This window comes from Hemitrygon akajei, chromosome 22 (assembly GCF_048418815.1).
Source record: "Hemitrygon akajei chromosome 22, sHemAka1.3, whole genome shotgun sequence".
In the NCBI taxonomy this organism is placed as follows: Eukaryota; Metazoa; Chordata; class Chondrichthyes; order Myliobatiformes; family Dasyatidae; genus Hemitrygon; species Hemitrygon akajei.
In genome coordinates, this window is record NC_133145.1 from 48,361,054 (window position 1) to 48,384,465 (window position 23,412).

The following is a 23,412-nucleotide window of genomic DNA, read 5'->3' on the forward strand; positions in this document are numbered from 1 at the left end:
TTTGACTGCAAAATGAATTTGCCTTAAAACATCAGTGTTTGATTGCAACATTACACCTCTTACAAAATTAATGTAATCCTTTTTTCAGTAAAGCGCATACGAAGACGGAACTAAGAAGCTCTCTCTGAATGAAATCGCTGGATATGGGGATTGCTACACGTGAGACAGTGGACGCCGGTTTGATAGACAGGCGTTGTGCCCTATGAGGCTAGTAGCGTTCTTTGTACGCGGCTTGCCATTGGATGCAGTCGGTGCTGTTTAGCCAAGCGCGGCGTGGCTGGGAAGTGGCGGATGCGGAAGTGAGTGGAGTTGGGCTGGTTGGAGTCCAGGGAGAGCGAGATGATTGAGGGCTGGAGTCCGGTGCTGCAAACCTTACTCGGGACCTTTTTCACTTGGGGTCTCACCGCTGCTGGGGCTGCTCTGGTGTTCATCTTTGCACAGGGGCAGGTTGGTATTTGTGGACATTTTGTGTACCAATTTGAATTTATGTGAATGAAATCATAACCGCTCTCTCCTTTATTATACATGCTTAAACATCCAGCTTTGATTCAAAGGTTTGAACAACATATGAAAGATTAAACGTCAATGGTTAATAACATGATTACTATTTATGGAAGCAGGAAGAGTCGAATCCAGTCAATTATTGCCCCATAGAGTCCTCCAGTTCTCAGTAAAGTCTGAAAGGTGTCACTGTCAGTTGCACCTGGTTACGCAAGCTCCAGTATTCATTGAGACTCCTTTCGGTTGTGGTTGGCGCACTTGGCCTCAGATATCATTTCAGCCTCTTAAGAAATTAATTTCAGAAACAAAGCAGATAGTGTTGGAAACGTTCAGTGGAGTTGCAATTGGATTATTATTGTTGTATGTACGGAGATACTGTGAGAAGTCTGTCTTGCACACTGTTCAAAGCATTACACAGTGCATTGAGGTAGAACAACTTAAAACAACAGCACCAGATTAAAGCTACAGAGTAAGTTCGGTGTAGGTAGACAATAAGGTCCAATATCATGCTGAGGTAGATTGTGAGATCAAAGTCTAATTGATTATACAAGGGAACTACTTAATAGTTTTATAACAGCCGGGTAGAAGCTGTCCTTGAGCATGGTGGTATGCACTTTCAGGCTTTATACAGAAGTTTTGAGAGTTTTGTTTTAAATTTCAAATGTGCAAATTTATTTTGGTTTTAATTTAGAATATAGAACAATACTGTACAGGAACAGACACGAGAATCTGCAGATACTGGAAATCCAAGCAACGCACACAATGCTGGAGGAACTCAGCAGGCCAGGCAACATCCATAGAAAAAAGTATAGTTGACGTTTTGGGCCGAGACCCTTCTGCTGGACTTTCTGTCCGAAGCGTCGACTATACTTTTTCCCATAGATGCTGCCTGGCCTGCTGAGTTCCTCAAGCATTTCATATCTGTACAGGAACAGGATCTATACCAATGATGATATAGAATGTAACCCTTTACTCCAACATAGCCCTCCGCTTTTCTTACATTCATGTACCTACCTAAGAGTCTCTTAAGTGTCCCTAATGTATCTGCCTCTACCACCACCTCTGGTAGCATGTTCCATGCAGATCCCATTCTCTGCCACCTACCTCCCCCATATTTTTCTACCAGCACCTTAAAGATACGTCCCTTATATTAGCAGTTTCTGCCCTGGGGCCTTCATTGTGTTAAAGCAGCTCATCTACTTTCTCTTCCATCACCTCTTTACAGGTCTGGATCACGTTCGCAATACCTGACTCTGTCACTGCACCAACCAACTCACAACAAGAAATTTCACTTTTGTTTTTTCCTCCCCTTGTTCTTTGAATTAATGTTTCCCAAATATGCTGGACTAATTAAGCTAATGCATTTACCTTTGGCCTGTACATTGTCCATATTCTTACATTATCTGCATGTTCAAGTGTCAAGTGGTTTATTGTAATTTTAACTACATGTACAGTTGAAGTCAGAAGTTTACATACACCTTAGCCAAATACATTTAAACTCAGTTTTTCACAATTCCTGACATTTAATCCTAGAAAACATTCCCTGTCTTAGGTCAGTTAGGATCACTACTTTATTTTAAGAATGTGAAATGTCAGAATAATAGCAGAGAGAATGGTTATTTCAGCTTTTATTTCTTTCAGCACTTTCCCAGTGGGTCAGAAGTTTGCATACACTTTGTTAGTATTTGGTAGCATTGCCTTTAAATTGTTTAACTTGGGTCAAACGTTTTGGTTAGCCTTCCACAAGCTTCTCACAATAAGTTGCTGGAATGTTGTTCCATTCCTCCAGACAGAACCGGTGTAACTGAGTCAGGTTTGTAGGCCTCCTTGCTCGCACACGCTTTTTCAGTTCTGCCCACAAATTTTCTATCGGATTGAGGTCAGGGCTTTGTGATGGCCACTCCAATACCTTGGAGGGATGCTTGGGGGGGGGGGGGGGTGGGATTGTCTATTTGGGAGACCCATTTGCGACTGAGCTTTAACTTCCTGGCTGATGTCTTGAGATGTTGCATCAATATATCCACATAATTTTCCTTCCTCATGATGCCATCTATATTGTGAAGTGCACCAGTCCCTCCTGCAGCAAAGCACCCCCACAACATGATGCTGCCACCCCCATGCTTCATGGTTGGAATGGTGTTCTTTAGCTTGCAAGCCTCCCCCTTTTTCCTCCAAACATAACGATGGTCATTATGGCCAAACAGTTCAATTTTTGTTTCATCAGACCAGAGGACATTTCTGCAAAAAGTAAGATCTTTGCCCCCATGTGCACTTGCAAACTGTAGTCTGGCTTTTTTTATGGCTGTTTTGGAGCAGTGGCTTCTTCCTTGCTGAGCAACCTTTCAGGTTATGTTGATATAGGACTCGTTTTACTGTGGATATAAATAATCGTCTACCTGTTTCCTCCAGTATCTTCACAAGGTCCTTTGCTATTGTTCTGGGATTGATTTGCACTTTTTGCGCCAAAGTACGTTCACCTCTAGGAGACAGAATGCGTCTCCTTCCTGAGCGGTTTGACGGCTGCGTGGTCCCATGGTGTTTATACTTGCACACTATTGTTTGTACAGATGAATGTGGTACCTTCAGGCATTTGGAAATTGGTCCCAAGGATGAACCAGACTTGACATCATTTTCTGACCTCAATCTGATTTAAAAAAAAAAAAAAAAAAAAAAAATAATTGTGGGCAGAACTGAAAGTGTGTGCGAGCAAGGAGGCCTACAAACCTGACTCAGTTACACCGGCTCTGTCTGGAGGAATGGAACAACATTCCAGCAACTTACTGTGAGAAACTTGTGGAAGGCTACCAAAACGTTTGACCCAAGTTAAACAATTTAAAGGCAATGCTACCAAATACTAACAAAGTGTATGTAAATTTCTGACCCACTGGGAAAGTGCTGAAAGAAATAAAAGCTGAAATAAACCATTCTCTCTGCTATTATTCTGACATTTCACATTCTTAAAATAAAGTAGTGATCCTAACTGACCTAAGACAGAATGTTTTCTGGGATTAAATGTCAGGAATTGTGAAAAACTGAGTTTAAATGTATTTGGCTAAGGTGTATGTAAACTTTTGACTTCAACTGTATATTACCATATAATGTATGTAGGAGCAAACCAGGTTGTAAAGCACATTAGTACACATAACACACTTACCATGTGATAACTTATGAAGGCAAGGATAAAATCTACAGATGTATCACACATAAATAACAGACTAAAGTGCATTAATGTTAACAATTGTAAGGTATGGAACAGATCAACCAGTAACACTTCAAATATGATGCAGCCAGGAGTTCAAAACCCTCATGCCTGGGGAAAGAAACTGTTTCTTATTGTAACCGTTCTCATTTTTATGCATCACAGTCTCCTGCCTGATGGTAGAAAGTCAAGGAGGACGCTGGATGGATGGGTGGGATCCTTAATAATACCAAGGGCCCTGAATATGCAGTGCTCTTTTGAATGTCCTCGATGGATGGTAGGGAGTTTCCTATGATCCTCAGCTGCTCTCTCAGTTCTTTGTAGGGACTTCTGGTCTGATGCGCGACTGCTCCCATACCAGATGGAGATGCGACTTGTCAGGACGCTCTCAACGTGTCGATCTGCCTGTCTACCAGAGGCCTTTAGGTTCAGACCCGGGGAATAACTGTACAACACAGTTTACTGAACAGTACATACTCTTTATTAGCAATCTTGTGTCGTTCGGTTGACAAAACAGAGTCCCCGCTCACAGAGCCTGGGAAAATCTGCAGTCAAGTGAGCCCCCAAGTATGGTCTGGGCTGCTGATACACATTCGTTATCACATACGTACTTTGATAAATGTAGACAGAGAAGCTTTCTCATGAAACAAGCACTTCTGTTCGTACATTATTCTCTCACACGACTTGTTAAGCTGCCAGTAAGTCAATTAGGTTTTAGCCCTTTTAATTCTGCATATAATTCCACAGATGGTGGTCCTGTAAATGGCAGTTAAGATGGAGGGATGGGAGCTTAGCTTGCCTCAGTCTTTTTAGGAAGTGCAGGTGCTGCTGTGCCTTGTACAGGGAGGAGATATTGAGGGACCAGGTGAGGTCATCTGTGATATGAACTCCCAGGAACTTGATGCATTTAACTCACTCCCCAGAGGAGCCTTGTATTCACACAGAGAGGGGGGAATGGTTTGTCTGCAGTGATTTGCTTTGTCTTCCCCACATTCAGGCTTGGGTTGTTCTTTTCACACCAATCCACCAGCTGCTCCACTTCCCCTCTGCACTCCATCTTGTCATCGTTCTTGATGAGGCAGACTGTTGTGTCATCCGCAAACTTGATGACACAGTTTGAGCTGGATCTTCGACACAGTAACGGGTCGGCAGTGGGCTGAGCACCCAGTCTTGGAGTGCCAGTGCTCAGCGTAATGGGACACGAGACACTGTTGCAGAGAAGTCTAGTTTCCAATTACAGAGGGAGGTGTTGAAACCCAGTGAGCACAGTATCCCCTCCAGTTTCTGGGGTATGATGGTGTTGAACACTGAACTGAAGTCTATAAGCAGCAGTCTGGCTTATGAGACCCTATTTTCCAGGTGGGACAGGACAGAGAGGGAGGAACAGGCTATTGCATCAGCATTGAATCAATCTGAGTGATAAGCGAACTGGAAAGGATCTGGTGTAACCGGGAGAAAGGCTTTAATGTGCTCCATGAGCAGCCGCTCAAAGCATTTCATAATGGTTGATCTTAATGCCACTGGATGATAGTCATTTAGGCAAGTTACTGTCAACTTCTTTGGCACTGGAATGATGGTTGCTGCCTTGCAAACTAAGGGGACAATGGATTGTTCTAGACGCAGGGGTGTCAAACTCATTTTAGGTCACGGGCCGGATTGAGCAAAATGCAGCTTCATGCGGGCCGGATCAGTCGGACGCGTGCGAACGCGGCTTTTGTTGCCTCCGTTTTTTTCAGCCTGCTCTCATGTGTCTCAGTCTCTGCTATAACTACAAAGTGTTTCACTTTACAAATTCCGTTTCTTATGAAGAAGACTGCCGAATAAACACTAAAAACCCTGAAAACCTGGTACCTGAATAAACTCAGCATTAGCCATATCATACGCCATAGGCGCTTCGATTACTGGGGCCAGCTTTAATAGTAATTAGATATTATCCCGCGGGCCAAAGATAATTCCACCGCGGGCTGGATTTGGCCCGCGGGCCTTGAGTTTGACATGTATGTTCTAGAGAGATGTTGAATCATGTGTCTATCTCAGAGAATCTTAAATATCCCTATAAATATCTGCCTTTGCCACCACACCTAACAGTGCATTCTCAGCACTTTTAAAATAAAAAATCCTGTGCATCTCCTTTGAACTCCCATCTCGTCTTAATTTTTCTGACTCTGGGTGGGGGGGGGGGGGGGGGAGTTGCCAGCTATCTACTCTTCAGCCTTTTCCCAAGTCTTCTCTCTTCTGTAGCGCTGGAGAAACCAACTCTTGTTTATTCATCCCTAGTTTATTGTTAATTTTCAGAGATGGAGTGACAGTGACTGCTTTTGATATCAACGTTAAATTTGATTTTAGTCAAGTAGCTAAGTAAGGGGAAAAGTTTTTCACAGGCTTGAGACATGGCTCGTGCACAGGTCGTTGGGGTCCAATCAATTCAGCCCTGTGATATTGTTGCAGAAGATCTTTTCCAGGGGTCCAATAATCTTCAGCTGCTTCATCAATGATCTTAACTCCAGCATTCTCAAATGTGTAGATGTTTGTTGATGCAGTGGAGTCCGGTGAATTGGGACACATTGGAACCCGTACATTCGGCCCAATTAAGCGGCTGCCCAAATTATGGAAATAGTTTAAAAAGGGCAAACTTCCATTTAACCAAGAAACTTATTGTGTACTGTATGTAAATGAAATACAGAAGAAATTAGAACACTACCAATACTACTACAGTATTATAAGAGTGTATTAGTTTCCAAGAGTTATCGATTGGAGGAATTCATCATTGCACGCTGCAGTGGTCCTTTGACTGTAAATGAACAAAATCAGCGCAGACACCTTGGGTAATTTTGTTGGCTGATGTCAAATCTTTTCGTGGTATCCTGGCAAAGGTCTGAAATCTTTTAAAGTCAAAATTATCAAAAATATCTTTTTGATTTGACAGCTGTTGCTCAGATCGATAGCATAATGCAAGCATGTGCAACTGACGCTGTTTAAGCACTGTTCACTCTAAGCACGATGTGCTGTCTAATAGCCACACAAGTGCACGCTACTGACACTGGTTCGAAACTGTCCGGCAACAGTCTTATGTCCCAATTAAATGGCTAACTAAACAAAGGAAATCATAGCGATTTTTCTCAATTAGTTTTGTTTTTTAACCATTGTCTAAAGTAAGCCGCTACCCTGATTAATTGATGGCGTAATTAACTGGAATCCACTGTAATTATATTGTACTTACTACCCATTACACCGCTGGTGTTTAGGTTCTCTGTCTCTGCTGGTTTCAGCACGTTCTTCATGTCAGTAGCTTCCTCTCAGTTTTCACTACTGTCAATGATACAAGTCTCAGGTGGACACTCAGGAACACCATTACATGCAGATGTAGAAGGATTCTTCATTGCTGTTTCCCTAACAATTCTGTTTGACCAGTCAGGGTTGTTAGCCCTGAGATGAATCTCCAAACCCGGAGGAATGGTGGACTATTCTTAGTCTGGTTTCTACCCTTTGGACCTTTTTGGCATGGGTGACTGTACCAAGAGCCAAAGCATAAAGCCCTGTCTCTATCCAACATGGATTGTTGGGTCTTTCTGGTCGTCTTGAAAACTCCCTGGTCACATTGTGTTCAGGATCATGTGTCTCTCCGTGTGTAATGACGTATCTAAGGATTCGATTTGAGGGTAGGTCATAGAATGGGGTGTTTTGCCGTGATTAATCCCTGTTGCCTATTTTCTGCAAGGTGCTGTACACTGGAAATGTGTTGGAACTTTCACCACTTTCCTGAAAGAATGCAGCTCCAATTGCCTTCAACCTTGATGAAATAACCCTTTTCATCAGTATCCTGCCTTCTATACTGAGCTTCCTCTCCCACCATCACTACTGCTGGTTAAATTAAAATGCACTTTGGTTACTTGCTCTCCTAATCTTCCCAACTTTCCTCTTCAGAGGAAAAGGGCAGCACACAAGTGAGTGTCTATATCTGTGTTTATCTTCCAAGGACTCGTATCATCTGAATTCAATCATATTATCTACTGTCTTTTTCCCCAAGGTAGGGGAGTCCAAAATTAGAGGGCATAGGTTTAGAATGAGAAGGGGAAAGATTTAAAAGGGACCTGAGGGGTAAGTTTTTCACACAGAAGGTTGTGCGTATATTGAACGAGCTATCAAAGCAGGTGGTAGAGGTGGGTGAAAGTACAGCATTTAAGACATTTGGACAGGTGCATGGATAGGAAAGGTTGAGGGATATGGATCAGATGTGGGCAAATGGGACCGGTTCAGTTACGCAGCTTGCTTGGAGGGTCTATTATCTGTGCTGTGTAGCTCTTTGCTACATTCTTAGTCTTGTCAGAGGAAAGATCATTGCAGTTGCTTCTGAAAAGCACTGAAAGTGTCTTTGTCATATGGGGCATGTGGGTTTGAGAAGATGTTTCTCAGGGGCTGTTGATATGAACACAGTTGTCTTTGCCAGCAACACTTGTATTCAACGTAGATTAAAAAAACTCTCACAAAAGGATTAAAAATAATTATTTTATCAAATTTTGCATGTAAAAAAGAAAGTAATTGACAAAAAGCTTGTGTGGGACCATGCCAGATTTTCTGTAAGATGCATGTATCTTATTATTTGTATAGAAAAAAAAAACCTGGTATGAGTGTCATCTCTTCATGAATCTTATCTCTGGTGACAACTTGTACTGAATTAGGTTGGAATTACAGTGCCTCGCAATGCCACTTTGAGTGCACAAAGCTTTGAGAGTATTTATTCGGAGATGCAGCATAGTAACAGGCCCATCTGGCCTAATGAGCCCATGCCACCCCAATATACCCAGGTGAGAAGAAACCGTAGCAAGCTGAGGAAACCCACGTGGTTACGGGAGGGACGTAGAAACTCCTTACAGACAGCGGCAGAATTGAACCCAGGTTGCTGGTGCTGTAATAACATTTCATGAACTGCTACACTGCTGACTACTGTCGCCTCAGCCATTTTGTGCTGTTATTTTAAGAGCTATAAATATAATAGTTTAATGATATTGGGGAAATTGAGATCACTGTAGTGTTAAAGGTTGAGAGGAGGTAGAATTTTTAAAATTCATCCTGGAGAGCTCTTGAGTCAGTACATTGATTCATATTTGAGGAGTGACAATATTAGGTCTAAACCTTGGTAATGTATCCAGGCAGAGATAGGTAATGTCAGCGGGAGATCATTTCATAGATGGTGAATGCAATTGAAAGTTTTAAGGTTCTTCTGGGGAATAAGAATAGACTGTAAATGCAAGCCCTGAATTGGGGGGAGCCTGATTTCAATTTGATGACACAGGCTTGAAACTTTCAGGTAGCAGTTACTTCCCGTCCACCTTTATACTTTCAGGGACACATACGAATGAGGAGTGGGAGGTATTTGAATATGAAATAGCAGGAGTTTAGAATCAATATGTTCCAGAATGCTGAAGGATAAGCTGAATAAGTCTAAGGAGCCTTAATTTCAAGGTTTATTGGGGGCTGGTGGAGAAAACAATGTTACCTTATTGTAGATCTAGAGGAATGAAAATAATTGAGGCCTTGCAGAAGTATAGAATGTTTTGGGGGTAATTTTTAAAAAAAAAGTAATTAGGAGGGTTATGAAATTGCAATAGCAGATGATATTAAAGAAAACCCCAAAGCATTTATTTATATTGGCAAAGGGATAATTGTGGAAAGAGTTGGAACGAAGTTACAAAAGAGGATATTTCACCTATCTTCACTATAGAGACAACCATTGTAGTTGGAGAGTTTGTGGGGGGGAGATTCTATAATAAATTCTCATTAATCAAAGTTTACTGGTAGTCAAATCCCCAAGACCAAGACCTGGATTTGATAACCCTGAGCAGCTGTAAATGTTTGACAAAATTGAGACTGCTGCGTTTTTCTGGACCTGCAAGATGTCTCAAAGCTATTAATAACAACCAAAATGTGCATTCATGCCACTTCTTTGTGCCAAGGAGAACACTCCAAAGTTGATCCACAGAAATAAACTTGGACAAAGGTTAATACGGAACCAAAGTTTGCTTAAAGAACTAGGTTTTAAGTACATAAGTAGGAGCAGTGTTAGCTTGTTGAGCGTGCTCCGCCATTCAATGAGATCATGGCTGATGTGGCCGTGGATTTGGCTCCACCTACCTGCCATTTCGCAATAACTCTTAATTCCCATACTATTCAAAATTGTATCTGACTGTGTCTTAAATATATTTAATGAGGTTGCCTTTATTGCTTCTCTGCGGGAGCAGCTTCTTCCCCTCCACGATCAGATTTCTGAATGGACAACGAACCCATGAATGATACCCCGCTATATATTTTTTGCTTTCTTTTAGCACTACTTATTTAGTTTTTTATATATTCTTAATTTAATGAATTGCAATGTTCTGCTGCCACAGAACAACAAATTTCACAACATATGCCTGTGCTATTAAACCTGGTTTTGATGTCCTTGGGTTGGGAAAGGGACTACTTAAGCCTAGAAGCTTTGCTAAGTGCAAAGGAATGCACCACGTCACAGACCTCATCTTGGATCCTGAGGAACTACCCAAAACAAGACTTGTTTGTATGGCTGAAGACTGGTGGGTGAGTACGAGGGAGGAAAGTAGTGAACTTAAACCAAGGAGGAATTTGAGCTGATTTTATTGAGAGTTGATGCAAATTTGGAGAGGGAGTGGATTCGTGTGAGCGAAATTGATTTTCTGTTTAAGGGAATGGGTAACACTTTGATTGGAAGGATGAGCATGAATATAAGTTTTATGTATTCAATGAACCCTCGGCCAAAATTGTGGCTCCTGGAATTGAAAGTAGATTATTGATCAGCTTAGGAGATGGAGGAGTGGGATATTTCCATTTTGGAAGGTTACTAAGGTGGGAACTAAACTATTTACTAGATTTAAAAAAAACCCCATAGAACTATAGAGCCATAGAACACTACAGCACAGTACAGGCCCTTCAGCCCTCCATGTTGTGCCAACCCATATAATCGTTAAAGTACTAAACCCACACTACCCCATAACCCTCCATTTTTCTTTCATCCAGGTGCCTGTCCAAGAGGCTCTTAAATACCCCTAATGTTTTAGCCTCCACCACCATCCCTGGCAAGTCATTCCAGGCACTCACAACCCTCTGTGTAAAAAAAAAAAAAAAAAAAAAAAAAAAAAAAAAAAAAAAAAAAAAAAAAAAAAAAAAACTTACCCCTGATGTCTCCTCTAAACTTCCCTCCCTTAATTTTGTACATATGCCCTCTGGTGTTTGCTATTGGTGCCCTGGGAAACAGGTACTGACTATCCACCCTATCTATGCCTCTCATAATCTTGTAGACCTCTATCAAGTCCCCTCTCATTCTTCTACGCTCCAAAGAGAAAAGTCCCAGCTCTGCTAATCTTGCTTCATATGACTTGTTCTCCAAACCAGGCAACATCCTGGTAAATCTCTTCCGCACCCTCTCCATAGCTTCCACATCCTTCCTGTAATGAGGCGACCAGAACTGAACACAATACTCTAATTGCCGTCTCACCAGAGATTTGTAGAGTTGCAACATGACCTCTCTACTCTTGAACTCGGTCCCCCTGTTAATGAAGCCTAGCATCCCATAGGCCTTCTTAACTACCCTATCACCCTGTGCAGCGACCTTAAGGGATGTATGGATTTGAACCCCAAGGTCCTTTTGTCCATCCACACTCTTAAGTAACTGACCATTAATCCTGTACTCAGTCTTCTGGTTTGCCCTTCCAAAATGCATCACCTTGCAGTTTAGCACCTTGCAGGTTCATTTTCCTCAAGCATCCCTTTACTGCAAAGATTGAAGAAATTGTTTAAAACAAAAAAAAAATTGTTCAGAGGATGACATCATAGGGATGTGGATGGTGGAGGAAAAACCAACACCTGGGTTTGAATAATTATAATGGGCATCATTATGAATGAGGAGGTAGTGAGATTACCAGTATTACATTTGTGGGAGGGAGATGGCAAAGAACAGTGGGAATTCCATGCAACATTGATCTACAGAGGAATCGCAGTAATAGTTCAGAGTGCAACATTGGAATGTTAAAATTAGGTGAGTGCGCAGCAAAGACATGGGCACCTCCCCTCCCCTCTGTTTAAACGTGTCAGTGATGTGTGTGTGTGTGTGTGTGTCTGTGAATGTGTAATACAGGTCCTACCCCAGGCTGAGGCAGGGTTTCATTTCTGCGAGCTGTTTGTAACTTGGACAGTTCACAAGTTGGAAGCGTGGCCAACTACTAACGTGAGTTCTCACACAGCACAAGATGAGCTCCGCAGCAGCCGGCAATGCTAAACCGTCGGTCGCCCAAATACTCGCCAATGTGTGCAGGTTGTAAGGTAAGTCAGATGTTGCTAAACTGGGGGTGATGCGTGCGCTGTTTCAAAAGTAACAACGTTTAACTTCCTGCACGTCCCTTTGGCCTGTGTGTTATTTTTGTCCATAATCTATTGGAAACTTGCAGATCTAAAGGAATGTGTGCATCTCTGGAGGCGACCATTGGCACAATTCATCACGTTTGAGCAGTAATTTGAAATACAGGCAGAAAACGTTGCAAGCAAGCACTCAGTCAGCCTAGCTGCATCTGTGGAAGGAAAACCAGTGTTAACATTTCGGATTGAAATTCTGATGACGTTTTCTATTTTTGATTCCGTTATCAGAAGTAAATTTATTTTCATTTATACACAATTTATTGAGGCAATTAAGTTTGTTGCACTTAGAGGAAAATATGTTATTAATTTTAATTTGAAGTATTGTGCATGCTGCACACCAGGTAATGTGTGGTATCAGAGGAAAAGATATTGAGAGAATCAGAAAGGATAGGATTTATGTACACTTACAAAGCAGAATTGATCTGGGACAGTTAGCATGGCTTTGTGTGGGGCAATATTGCCTCACTAATCTGATTGAGTTTTTTGAGGAGACTGCTGGGAAAAGTAATGAAGGTAGGACAGCTGAGATTGTATGCTTGGCCTGTAGTGAGGCAGTTGACAAGGTTCGACGTATATTAGATGACGTATAGTATCCAGGTATTCTCTTCAGATTTGAAATCTGTCTATTGGTGTACTGTGGAAATCAGTGTTTGTGATTCTGGATGTCAGGCTGAGCAACCTGTAATTCCCTGGCTTGTCTTTATTAAACAATAGGACTGGCCACCTTTTAGCTGTTGAGAATTTTATCAATGGCTAATGGTGAGTCAAATATCTCCACAAGGAGTTCTGCCACTTCTTTTCTCACCTACTGAGTCTGAGGATGCACCCAAGTCAGTCCCTGGGGATTTATCTACCTTAACCTGTTGTAAGGCTGCAAACAATTCCTCCCTGGTAATATGAATGTTCTCCAAAACAACTCCACTTGTTTCATTTGTTAAACAACCATGATTTTCTTCTGAGCAAGCAATGAAGAAAAATTTGCTTCATAATTCCGCCCAACTCCGGTGGCTCAAGGCACAGGTGTCCCTTCTGATTTCCAAGTGAATCTACTCTCTCTCCTTAGTCATCCTTTTACTCTTGGTATAGTCTTAGAATCTCTTGGGATTTTCCTTAACTGTACCGGACAGCTCCATCTCATTCCCCCTCTTTGCTCTCCTGATTTCTCTCCTCCTTTCTGTAGTCACTCATCCATGACTTCCTTTCTCTTGACGAGAGTCCTGATATCTCTGATCAGCCAGGGTTCCCTGAACTTGCCAGGTGTATTATTCACCTCAACAGGAACATATATGGCCCCTGGATTCTTGGTAGCATATTCTTTAAAGGCCTCCCAATTGCTATTTGTGTCTTTTCCTCAGGGGCATACCAACAGACCTCCAGTACACCCATTTCGCAAATTGGATAGTCAGTAGAAGGGAAATGGAAGCCTCTCACTAATGTAACTCTCATACTGATGTTGCCTGACTTCTTGAGCTCCTCCAGCTTGGTATCTGTGCTATTTAAAGACCTAAAGGTTAGGTACAGCTGAAATGGCATGGAATGTTACATGTTTTTCAAAGCATTGCTGATTCACAAGGAGCTTTGCTTGTGAATTCGATTTGAAGAAATCTAATTCATTTCCAAAAGTTATAGGTAACTGTAGCAAAGCCTTATTTGTAACTGAATGATCAGCATTTTTCAGGAACGTAGTTTCGGCATCCCTTGCGAGGCTTCCTAACGTTTGCATGTATTGCCTGTATTGCTCTTGAATTTATCCATTTGTTCCTCATTTTGCTGTACTTTATGTAAGGAAATGAGATGGGTTTGGGGCGTGTGGATAGATGAACCTTTCTCTTTCATCTAACTAGTCTCCATTATTGATGTGAATTGGGGTCAAGATGGCACCGGTGAACAATGGGACCAATGACGATGCCCTGCAGGCAGTTCACGATACTACTGCTACTTTTTAAAAAAAATGTACTTCTACTAATCTGGTGTTCCTTTGTTTTTGTGGCTGCCTGCGGGAAGACAAATCTCAAAATTGTATTCTGCATACATACTTTGATCATAAATATACTTTGACCCCCTTCATTGAAAAATTTTATTTGGCTTGTATTGAGCAGTGAGTTTTGCCAGTCCAAAGATGGGTGGAGAATAATTAAAAGCTGTGACGTTACAAAAAGTAAAATCCTGCTTGGAGAGTACGTGAATGCCAATCCCAGACTATGTGGGGAAAGCTCTCTCCAATAAGTGAGTCCTTGTGACTAACTGACAATGTGCTACGATTTCAAAGATAATTTTGAAGTGAGAATGTTTGTTTGAAGAACCAAAATGTACTTTGCTTGCAAATTTTATTGTCGTCATTGCTTTTTGCAGGATCTTGATCCGTAGAAATTGGCTCTTGTTTGACTTGTGAAAAGTGGCTGAACTTTAGAAGTCTTTGATTGTTGGTAAAGGCATTCTGATGTGGTGAAGGATAATAAATGTTCTCCTTTTTATCGAAGTGTTTTAATTTTACTCTTATCTTTTCTACACAGAAACAAATCCTGGATGGAAGTCTTGGTTTTGCTGCAGGGGTGAGTGGATAAAGAGTCTTTAAACACAGTGTTTAAAAGCTGTTATGACAGCGTCAGCCTTCTAACTGAACATTTCTTTGCTAGAATAATGATTTGTTTCTGCATCCTTAAACGTACGATTGTGGGAGTGAAATGCAGATGAGGAACAAGAATATTCTGAAGGAAGTCTGTACAAAGAATCTTGCCGAAAGGTTTGCCTGCAAAAGTCAGGATAAAATTAATCTATGCACTACCTTCTGTCGCATTGTCATGCAGACAGAAGGAGGACCACCTTCAATCAGTAAATAATTTGGGCCCAAGTTGACAGGAGCTGAGGGCACATATTGTTGATGGAACTGAACTGAAACCTAGTGACATTAATTTATTTTTATGAAGATAGTTGAATGGTGAGGAGTGGCATATGTGCTATTTCTATCCTTATCAAGGTGAAGGATAGTATTGATGAGACGTACAAACATGTCATTGCTTACGCAATTGAAGGTGTTCAACTGCCTGTCAGGCTACGAGCAGTGCAGGCAGATGTGGGAGTATCTTCCTTTAATCAACGGCATCAAAGAAAATGAGAAGGAAAGGAATAAGATGATGTAAGAATAGGTGGAACGGCAACAATTCATGTGGAGCGTAAACGCGGGCACGGACTATTTCAGCTAAAAGGATTGTTCAGCTTTAGGAACGTGCCCATTTCCTGTGTCAGTCATAGATTGAAATAGATGATTAGCGGCAAGTTCTGTGAAGCTTCACACATTGAGCTTTTCAGAAGCTGCCGCAGAGGAGCCTCACTGCTGACAAGAAATGGAGACCTACTCTGCTCTTGAATACGCCCCTGCAACACTTTCCTAAATATGATCTGACATTCTGACTGTTTTCTGGTATTGTTCAAATCATTTCAGATTGTACATTTTGTTATTTAATATGATCCCCTTGAGTTCTGAATTTGTGAATTTAATGTCGAGTCTGTCTACTTTGGTGCAGCTATTCAAATTCTGTTATTTCCCGATAGCAAGGGTTGATCCTTATTTAATTGTTGGCAATATTTTTACAAGAGGGAGTGAAGGATAAGCAGACGATAGGTTTGACCTCTTCCTCATGATACCTGCTCTCCTTTTGATCAGCTGTTGGTTTCATTTGAATGGCAGCAGTGTTGTAAATCTGGTGTGTGCTGTCCATCCAAGGCTTTGATCTGACATGTAACAAATGAGAAGGTGGCCGAATATGGGGTTTCGGGAATAGAGGCCGATGCGATCAGATGAGAGGAACACTCGAGTAGTTTGAACACTGGATACAGAGATTCTATGAAATACAAAATGATGAGAGTTAATCTTAAAAAATAGCATTTCATATGACACTATTATTATGCAAATACTAGACAGATTGCAATTCCCTAATCTAAAGAGGTTTTGCTTTTCATTGTTATAAGCCATGATACTCATGTGAATAGATCTGGAACTTTCTTTTGTGTTCATTTAGAGAATCACTGTGTTGTTAAGAGTGAAATAAGCCTAATCTTTCTCTGTGATATGGGAGACAGCAATAAAGCTGCTAGATAATGTATCACCTGAAGCATAACAAACATAAACTGTAGCTCAGTCTTCAAAAATAAAGTGAACTAATTACCAACTCCTGTTTAATCTGAATGCTAAATTGATTTTCTGGATGGTTTTAATTGCTATCTTGCCTGTCTTATTTCCTTTTATGACACAGGAGGCCATTCAGCTTATTGATAATATGTTGGCTGTTGAGAGCATTTCCATATAACAGGAACAATGCCACGTCCTTCGGCCTGTCGAGTGCGCTTTGCTGTTTGATCATGCGCGGTTTATTTTCTCTCTCAGCCCCGTTCTCCTTCTCCCATTTAACCTTTGACCCCTTTACCCCAGTTCTTCTTCCACCAGCTTCCTGTGCGCGGGGTAATCTGATTAGGTTGGCCGCCTTTGTCACACGCACAGTGAAATGCGTCGTTTTGTATCAATGACCAACACATCCAGGGATTTGCTGGGGGTTGCTGCTGCCAATATAGCATGCTGAGAACTTACTAACTTGCACCTCTTTGGAATATGGGAGGAACCTGAAGCGCCCCCCAAGGAAACCCATGTGGTAATGGGGAGAACACAAACTCCTTACAGGCCCCGGTGCAAATTGATCGCCAATTGAAGCAGCCTAGCACTGTAACGTGTTACCATGACTGCAGCACAATTGTGCCGCCCTGTATCAATTCCTTGCAAGAACCAATTAACCTACGGAGCAACACATACAGTGCCTATAAAATGTAATTGTTTCCCTTGGAAGTCTTCATGTTTTATATTTTACAGCATTGAATCACAGTGGATTTAACTGGCTTTTTGGACACTGATCAACAGAAAAAGACTCTTTCGTGTCAAGGTGAAAACAGATCTCTACGAAGTGATCTAAATATCCAACGCAAAATAGTTAATTGCCTAAGTATTCATCCCCCTTTAATATGACACACCATATCATCACTGGTGCAGTCAATTGGTTTTGGAAATCACATAATTTGTTAAATGGAGATCTGTTTTTGGAGACCTGTGTGCTTTCAAGGTGTTTCAATTGATTGTAGTTAAAATATACCTGTATCTGGTAGGTCCAACTGCTGGTGAGGCAGTATCCTGGCAAAAACTACACCATGAAGGCAAAAGGACGCTCCAATCAACTCTGCAAAAAGGCTATTGAAAAGCACAAGTCAGGAGATGGATACAAGAACATTTCCAAGTTACTGAATATCCCCCGGAGTACAGTTGTCAATCACCAAGAAATGGAAAGAATATGGCACAGCTGTAAATCTGCCTAGAGCTGGCCATCCTCCATAACTGAGTGTCCGTGCAAGAAGGGGATGACTGAGGGAGGCCACCAAGAGGCCTATGACAACTCTGGAGGAGTTATAAGCTTCAGTGGCTGAAATGGGAGAGTCTACGCATTCAACAACTTGCCCAGGTGTTTCACCAGTCGCAACCTTATGAGAGGGTGACAGAGAAAGCCACTGTTGGGGGGAGAAAAACTCATGAAATCTTGGCGAGAGTTTGCTAGAAGGCATGTGGGCTACTCTGAAGTCAGCTGGTTTGATGAAACCAAAATTGGGCTTTTTGTCCGTCAGACAAAATGCTATGTTTGGCATTAGCCAAACACTGCACATCTTCAAAAACACATCATTTGTACCATGAGGCATGGTGGTGGCTGTATCATGCTGTATGGATGCTTTACTACAGCAGGCCCTGGGAGGCTTGCGAAGGAAGGTAGAGGGTAAAATGAATGCAGCAAAATAGAGGAAACCCCTACAGAGTCTACAAGAGAAATGTGGCTTGGGAGAAGATTTGTTTTCCAGCAAGACGATGACCCCAAGCATAAAGCCAAAGCTACATAGCAGTGGCTTAAAAACAACAATGTCTTGGAGTGGCCAAGTCGGAGTCCAGACCTCAATCGAATTGAGAATTTGTGGCTGGACTTGTGCACTCACAGTCCAAATGCAGTCTGACAGAGTTTGAGTGGTTTTGTAAAGAAGAGTTGGGAAAAATTGCAGTGTCCAGATGTGCAAATCTAATAGAGCCCTATCCACACAGACTCAAGGCTGTAATTGCTACCAAAGGTGCATCTACTACATACTGACTTGTAGGGAGTAAATACTTGTGCTTTATATTGGTAATTAATTAGATCACTTTGTAGAGATCTGTTTTTCCTTTGACATGAATGTCTTTTTCTGTTGATCAGTGTCAAAGGAGCCAGATTAAGTCCACTGTAATTCAATGTTGTTAAACATAAAAACTTCTGGGGGGAGGGGGTGGGGGTGAATACTTTTTATAGGCACTTTATATATTCACAGAAGGATTGGTAAAGCTTCACCCTGGTAGGATTGGAAATTGGGAATGGACCCTGCTGGTTGGAGCCGTGGTGCAGTAACACAAAATGTGATACAACTGTGTCATTGCATTCTCTGCTGGGTGGAAACGACTGCATTTAATATTGAATATTTCATAAGATGCTGTAATACTTTGGAACATCTTCATCAGAATCTCACAAACAACCCTTGCCGATAAGACTGGTTTTAAAAAGAATTAAATTGTAAATCTGAGCATTTGGGTTTCTGCGACTATCTTTGTACTGTGCAGGTAAATTAGGAAGGCAAATCTACTGGTACAACAGGTCCACAGCAGATGCCATTTCATCGACTTCACTCAACCTTGAAACCTCTGGACAGTGAAGATGCATACATCAGGATGATCTATATGGACTACAGCTCGGCATTCAATACTATCATCCCCATCAAAGCTAATCAATAAGCCTCAATACCCCCTTGTGCAATTGCATCCTTGATCTTTCTCACTTGCAAATCCCAGTCAGTTCACATTGGCAGCAACATTTCTTCTACAATCTCCATCAACACAGGTGCACCACAAGGCTATGTGCTTAGGCCCCTGGTCTACGTGTTTTACAGTCCTGGCTGTACGGCTAAGTACAACTTCAATGCCATTTTTAAGTTCGCTGATGACACCACTGCCACTGGCCAAATCAAAGGCAGTGACGAATCAGCACGTAGGAAGGAGATTGAAAATCTGACTGTGTTGTGCCACAATAACAACCTCTTGCTCACTATCAGCAAGACCAAGGAGCTGATTATTGGCCTAAAGGGGAAGAAATCAGAGGTCCATGAGCCAGTCCTCACTGGTGGATCCAAGGCAGAGAGGGTCAGCAACTTTAAATTCTTCAGTGCTGTCATTTCAGAGTACTGTTCCTGGGTCCAGTACACAAGTGCAATTACAAAGCAAGCACGGCAGCACCTCTACTTCCTTAGAAGTTTGCAAAGATTCGGCATGACATTTAAAACTTCTGACAAATTTCTATTGATGTGTGGTGGAGGGCATATTGACTGGCTGCATCATGGGTTGGTATTGAAACATCAATGCCCTTGAACAGAAAATCCTACAAAAAGTAGTGGATACAGCCCAGTTCATCACAGGTAAAGCCCTCCCTACTACTGAGTACACCTACATGGAACGTTGTCACAGTAAAGCAGCATCTATCATCCGAGACCCCCACCACACAGGTGTTTCTCTCTTCTTGCTGCTTCCTTCAGAAATAGGTACAGGAACTTCGGGACTCTCACCGACAGGTTCAGGAACAGTTGTTACTGCTCAACCATCGGGCTCTTGAACCAGTGAGGATAACTTCACTCAACTTCACTCGCCCCATCACTGAACTGTACCCACAACCTATGGACTCGCTTTCAAGGACTCTTCACACATGTTCTATATTTATTGTTTATTTATTATTTTTATTATTATTGTGATTATTTCCTTTTTAGGTATTTGCACAATTTGTTGTCATTTGCACACTGATTATCTGTCCTGTTGGCTGAGGCCTGTCATTGACTTTGTTACTGTTATTGGATTCACAGTGCTTCAAAAGTACTCTCTCTTTGTAATTACCATGTTAACTTTCCTGAGGTGCAATATACGTATTACCTTACCAACTCACTCAATTTGTTGATGTCGAAAATAGGAGGATCACTAGTTTTCAGTGAATTCATAAGAATATATACATCCTCTCTCTGCAAGGTCCAGAAGCGTGGTAGATTTACAAGTCAGGGAATTGATTACAGAGAAGCATAGATCTGGGGAAGGGTACAAGACCATCTTAAAGGCACTGAATACATCTTGGAGCTCATTGCAATCCATCCTGAAAAAGTGTTGGGCGGGGTGGGGGGGGGGGGTGATATATGAAGCACGGCCTAGGTCTGGTTTCCCCTTTAAACTTAGTCACCCAAGAAGAATGGCGCTTGGAAGGGAGGCTACTCTGACACCATCAGTCACTCTGAGTGTGTTGCAGTAGTCAGTGGCTGCAACTGGATATGAAGTTCTTGGCTCCAAAATCTAAGGCCTTGCACAAAAAGGGTATTTATGGAAGAGGGGCGAGGAAGAAGCCCTGACTAAAGACAAAGCATATGCTTGCCCATAAAGACTTTGCAAAGTGTCACTTTGAAGATACTGTAAAGATGTAGAAGAAGGTCTTGTGGTCGGATGAGATTAAAGTGGAACATTTTGGCCTCATCACTAAGTGCTACGTGTGGCATAAATTTAATGCTGTACATCAGCCAGGTAACGCCATCCCTACTGTAAAGTATGGTAGAGGAAGCATCATGCTGTGGGGGATGGAAATCTGGTCAGGATTGACAGGATGATGAATGCTGCTAAATGCAGAGAAATCCTGGATGAAAACCTGCTAGCCTCTGCCAGATACCTTAAACTGGGGAGGAAGTTCATCTTTCAGCAGAACAATGACTTAAATCACACTGCCAGATCAACATGGATTGGCTTCAAATGAAGAAAATAGATGTCCTTGAGTGACCCAGTCAGAGTCGTGACCTTGACCCAATCGAACATCTCTGGCAAGACCTCAAGCTTGCTGTTCTTTGTTGCTCTTCAACTAACCTGGCACAGCTTGAGCAATTTTGTAAGAAGGAAGGGGCAAATCTTGTTCCATCATGTTGTGCATAGCTAATAGAGACTTATCCAAAAAGACTACTGGCTGTAATACTGCGAGAGATGGTTCAACAAAGGGGGATGAATACTTTTGAACTGCTGACATTTCAGATTTTGAATGTTTAGTTTTTCGCGTTTTACAATTTTGTTTTCCGTGTTTTGCGCTCTACTGAGAAAAAAGGAGCATGTGATTCATAAATTAAAAAAAACTTTGTTAAATTGATCAACATCCCTGGTTTTAATACTCAATCATCTGAACAAAGGGCTGGGGGGTGAATGATTTTACAGGGCACTGTATTGAGTATGCCCACAAGAAAATGAATCTCAGGACTCTATATGGTGACATACGTACTTTGTTAGCAACTTTACATTGAATGGCTGTATAAAGCAAAAATAGGATCAGGGTCTTATTCATCGAGAGAGAGGCACAGGAAATTGGGCCTTTGACTCACTAAGTGTGCTTCAGCTTTTGAGCACTCAGTTCCCTAACCCTACCTGAACCTATTTTATTCTCTCCGCCCCAAAGTCTACCAGCCTACAGTTTAGGGGCAATTCCTGGCAGTCAATTAGATTGCCAATCTGCATGTCGTAGGGAATTGAAAAAGCACCTTGAGGAGACACATGCCAGCCCAAACTCCTAACAGATGGCACATACCAAAGGACACATGCGGTAAGAGTCCAGGTTGCTGAAGCTGTGAAGTCAACACTGCCGGTCACCACAGACGGTGCTGGAGAAGCTGCAGAGGAGCATCACCAGTATGTTGTCTGGGATGGCGTGTTTTTGGTCTGAGGGGAGATCAGAGAGGCCAAGTTTTTTTTCCCCTGCAGTAGAGGTGGTTAAGTGGGCATATATTCTCAGGCCAATTTATTAGGTACCTCTGGTAAACCCAGTGTGGTATTCTGCTTCTGTAGCTCATTAAAGGTTTGGCATGTTTTGCATTCGAAGATGTTCTTTTGAACACCGCTGTGGCAATGTGTGGTTATTTGAGGTACTATTCTCTTCCTGTCAGCATGAACCAGTCAGGCTCTGATCTCTCTCATTGACGAGATGTTTTTGCCCACAGAACTGCTGCTCACTGGATTTTTTTTTTGTTTTTTTGTTTGCACACCATTTTTTTGTAAACTGGGGAGTGCTGTGTGTGAAAATTCCAGAGGAGCAGAGCTTTTGAGATACTCAAACCACCCCACCAATCATTCCACAGTCAAAGTCACATTTCTTCCCCATTCTGATGTTTGGTTTGACCAACAGCTGAACCTCTTGACCATGTCTGCATGCTTTTAAGTATTGAGTAGCCGTCACATGATTGGCTGATTCAATTTTGCATTAACAAGCAGGTGTACAGGTGTATTTGGCCACTGAGGGTGTGTATAAAATTTGAAGGGTATCGGTGGGGAAGACTTCTGGAAACTTTTTTTCCATATCAAAGGTAAATAAAATTACAGGACATTGAATTAGGGTGGGGGGGAGCAGGTCTAGAGGGATCTTCACCTGTAAAATGGTAAGCATTTGGTATGCGTGTGGCCTCCGTCGGTCGTGGTCGACCATGGGTGCTGCACCTCTGGTAGTCACTGGGAGTGGCCTCTCCAGGGTGCAAGCCAGGGCAGAGTTGATATGGAGATCCGTCTGTTACCCGTGCAGTGGGACCCCCCCCCCCCCCCCCCCCCATGCTGATGACAGGTCCAAAGGAACGACGGAAGTCGATACAGTTTGGTGCCAGCAGCATCGCAGGAGTTGCCGTGCCGGTGCTGGGTACAGCAGTCAGCCGCCTTCGGGACTCGGACTCTGGATTTTTCCTCGAGGTTCACTCCCAGAGTCTTTCCCGTGAGCGGGTATAGCCGCAAGGGAGCGGAGGTTTGAAATCGGAGTTTTCCCTCTCCTAGATGAGCTACCATCCGTGGTTAACGAGCCCCATCTGCCCGAAGCAACTGGTTTTCAGGCGCTAGTGGCCCGCCTTTGCCCCTTCTCCTGTCAGTGAGAACAGCTCCACCGGGCATAAGAACTATGCCACACGTGAAGGCCAGGAGTTGGACTTGGTTGTCAGAGGCTGTTTGAGACTCACGCCATGAAGAGCATTTGTTTAGCAGTGGGAGCTTGTCCCCACTACCACCCTTCGGCTATGACTACCCTTGGAGTTATGGCATGCAGCACCTGAAAGAGTGCTTGGAACAGAGTTGATAACAACATTTCTGGTTGAGGACCTAAATCACCTGGGCATTGAAGGCTGTGGGGCAAAATGCGATTTTTAAA

General features: G+C 42.4%; 1 protein-coding gene across 3 annotated transcripts in view; it reads left to right on the top strand.

The window, feature by feature from the left end:
* Nucleotides 1–309: 309 nt before the first annotated feature.
* The window catches only part of LOC140714720 (zinc transporter ZIP11-like), a 770,421-nt gene continuing 747,318 nt past the window's right edge, over nucleotides 310–23,412 (top strand). For 2 of the 3 annotated variants that reach the window (XM_073026220.1, XM_073026221.1), the window contains exons 1-2: nucleotides 310–447; nucleotides 14,638–14,676. In XM_073026220.1, coding sequence (XP_072882321.1) covers nucleotides 340–447; nucleotides 14,638–14,676 — 147 coding nt within the window. In that variant the 5' untranslated portion in view covers nucleotides 310–339. Of the gene's footprint in view, nucleotides 448–11,947; nucleotides 12,032–14,637; nucleotides 14,677–23,412 lie in introns of those variants that run through there. The other variant, XM_073026222.1, reaches the window with a different exon arrangement.